At 44.1% G+C, this 256-nt stretch overlaps 1 protein-coding gene across 1 annotated transcript in view; it reads left to right on the top strand.

The window, feature by feature from the left end:
* Positions 1-256, top strand: part of LOC103582616 (prohibitin-2-like) — a gene marked incomplete at its 5' end in the record, with an annotated part of 13,680 nt that overhangs the window by 3,087 nt on the left and 10,337 nt on the right. Inside the window, one exon of the mRNA XM_008564164.1 lies at positions 36-72. Coding sequence (XP_008562386.1) covers positions 36-72 — 37 coding nt within the window. The remainder of the gene's footprint in view (positions 1-35; positions 73-256) is intronic.

Below are 256 nucleotides of genomic sequence, written 5' to 3'. Positions count from 1 at the left end.
AAACTGACTCATAGTTGTATTTGTTCTCCAAATAGGTTCTCACCTCCCAGGTTTATGGACCGAACACAGAAAGTATTGCTCTAAGTTGCCTTCTTCCCACCTTGTCCTTCGTTATATTGAGGAAGAGGAGAGGGAAGGAATGCAGCAAGGAAGTAAAAAGGAACAGAAGAGTTCTCTCCCCTTGACACGGATGCCCTGAACTTTTGCTGGAAAGTTCCCTGTTCAACCCTTAGTGTACAAAAAAAGCTCAGGTGGA

Source organism: Galeopterus variegatus, unplaced genomic scaffold (assembly GCF_000696425.1).
Source record: "Galeopterus variegatus unplaced genomic scaffold, G_variegatus-3.0.2 Scaffold17012, whole genome shotgun sequence".
Taxonomy (NCBI): Eukaryota; Metazoa; Chordata; class Mammalia; order Dermoptera; family Cynocephalidae; genus Galeopterus; species Galeopterus variegatus.
The sequence above is the reverse complement of the archived record's forward strand: the minus strand, read 5'-3'. Positions and strand labels throughout refer to the sequence as shown.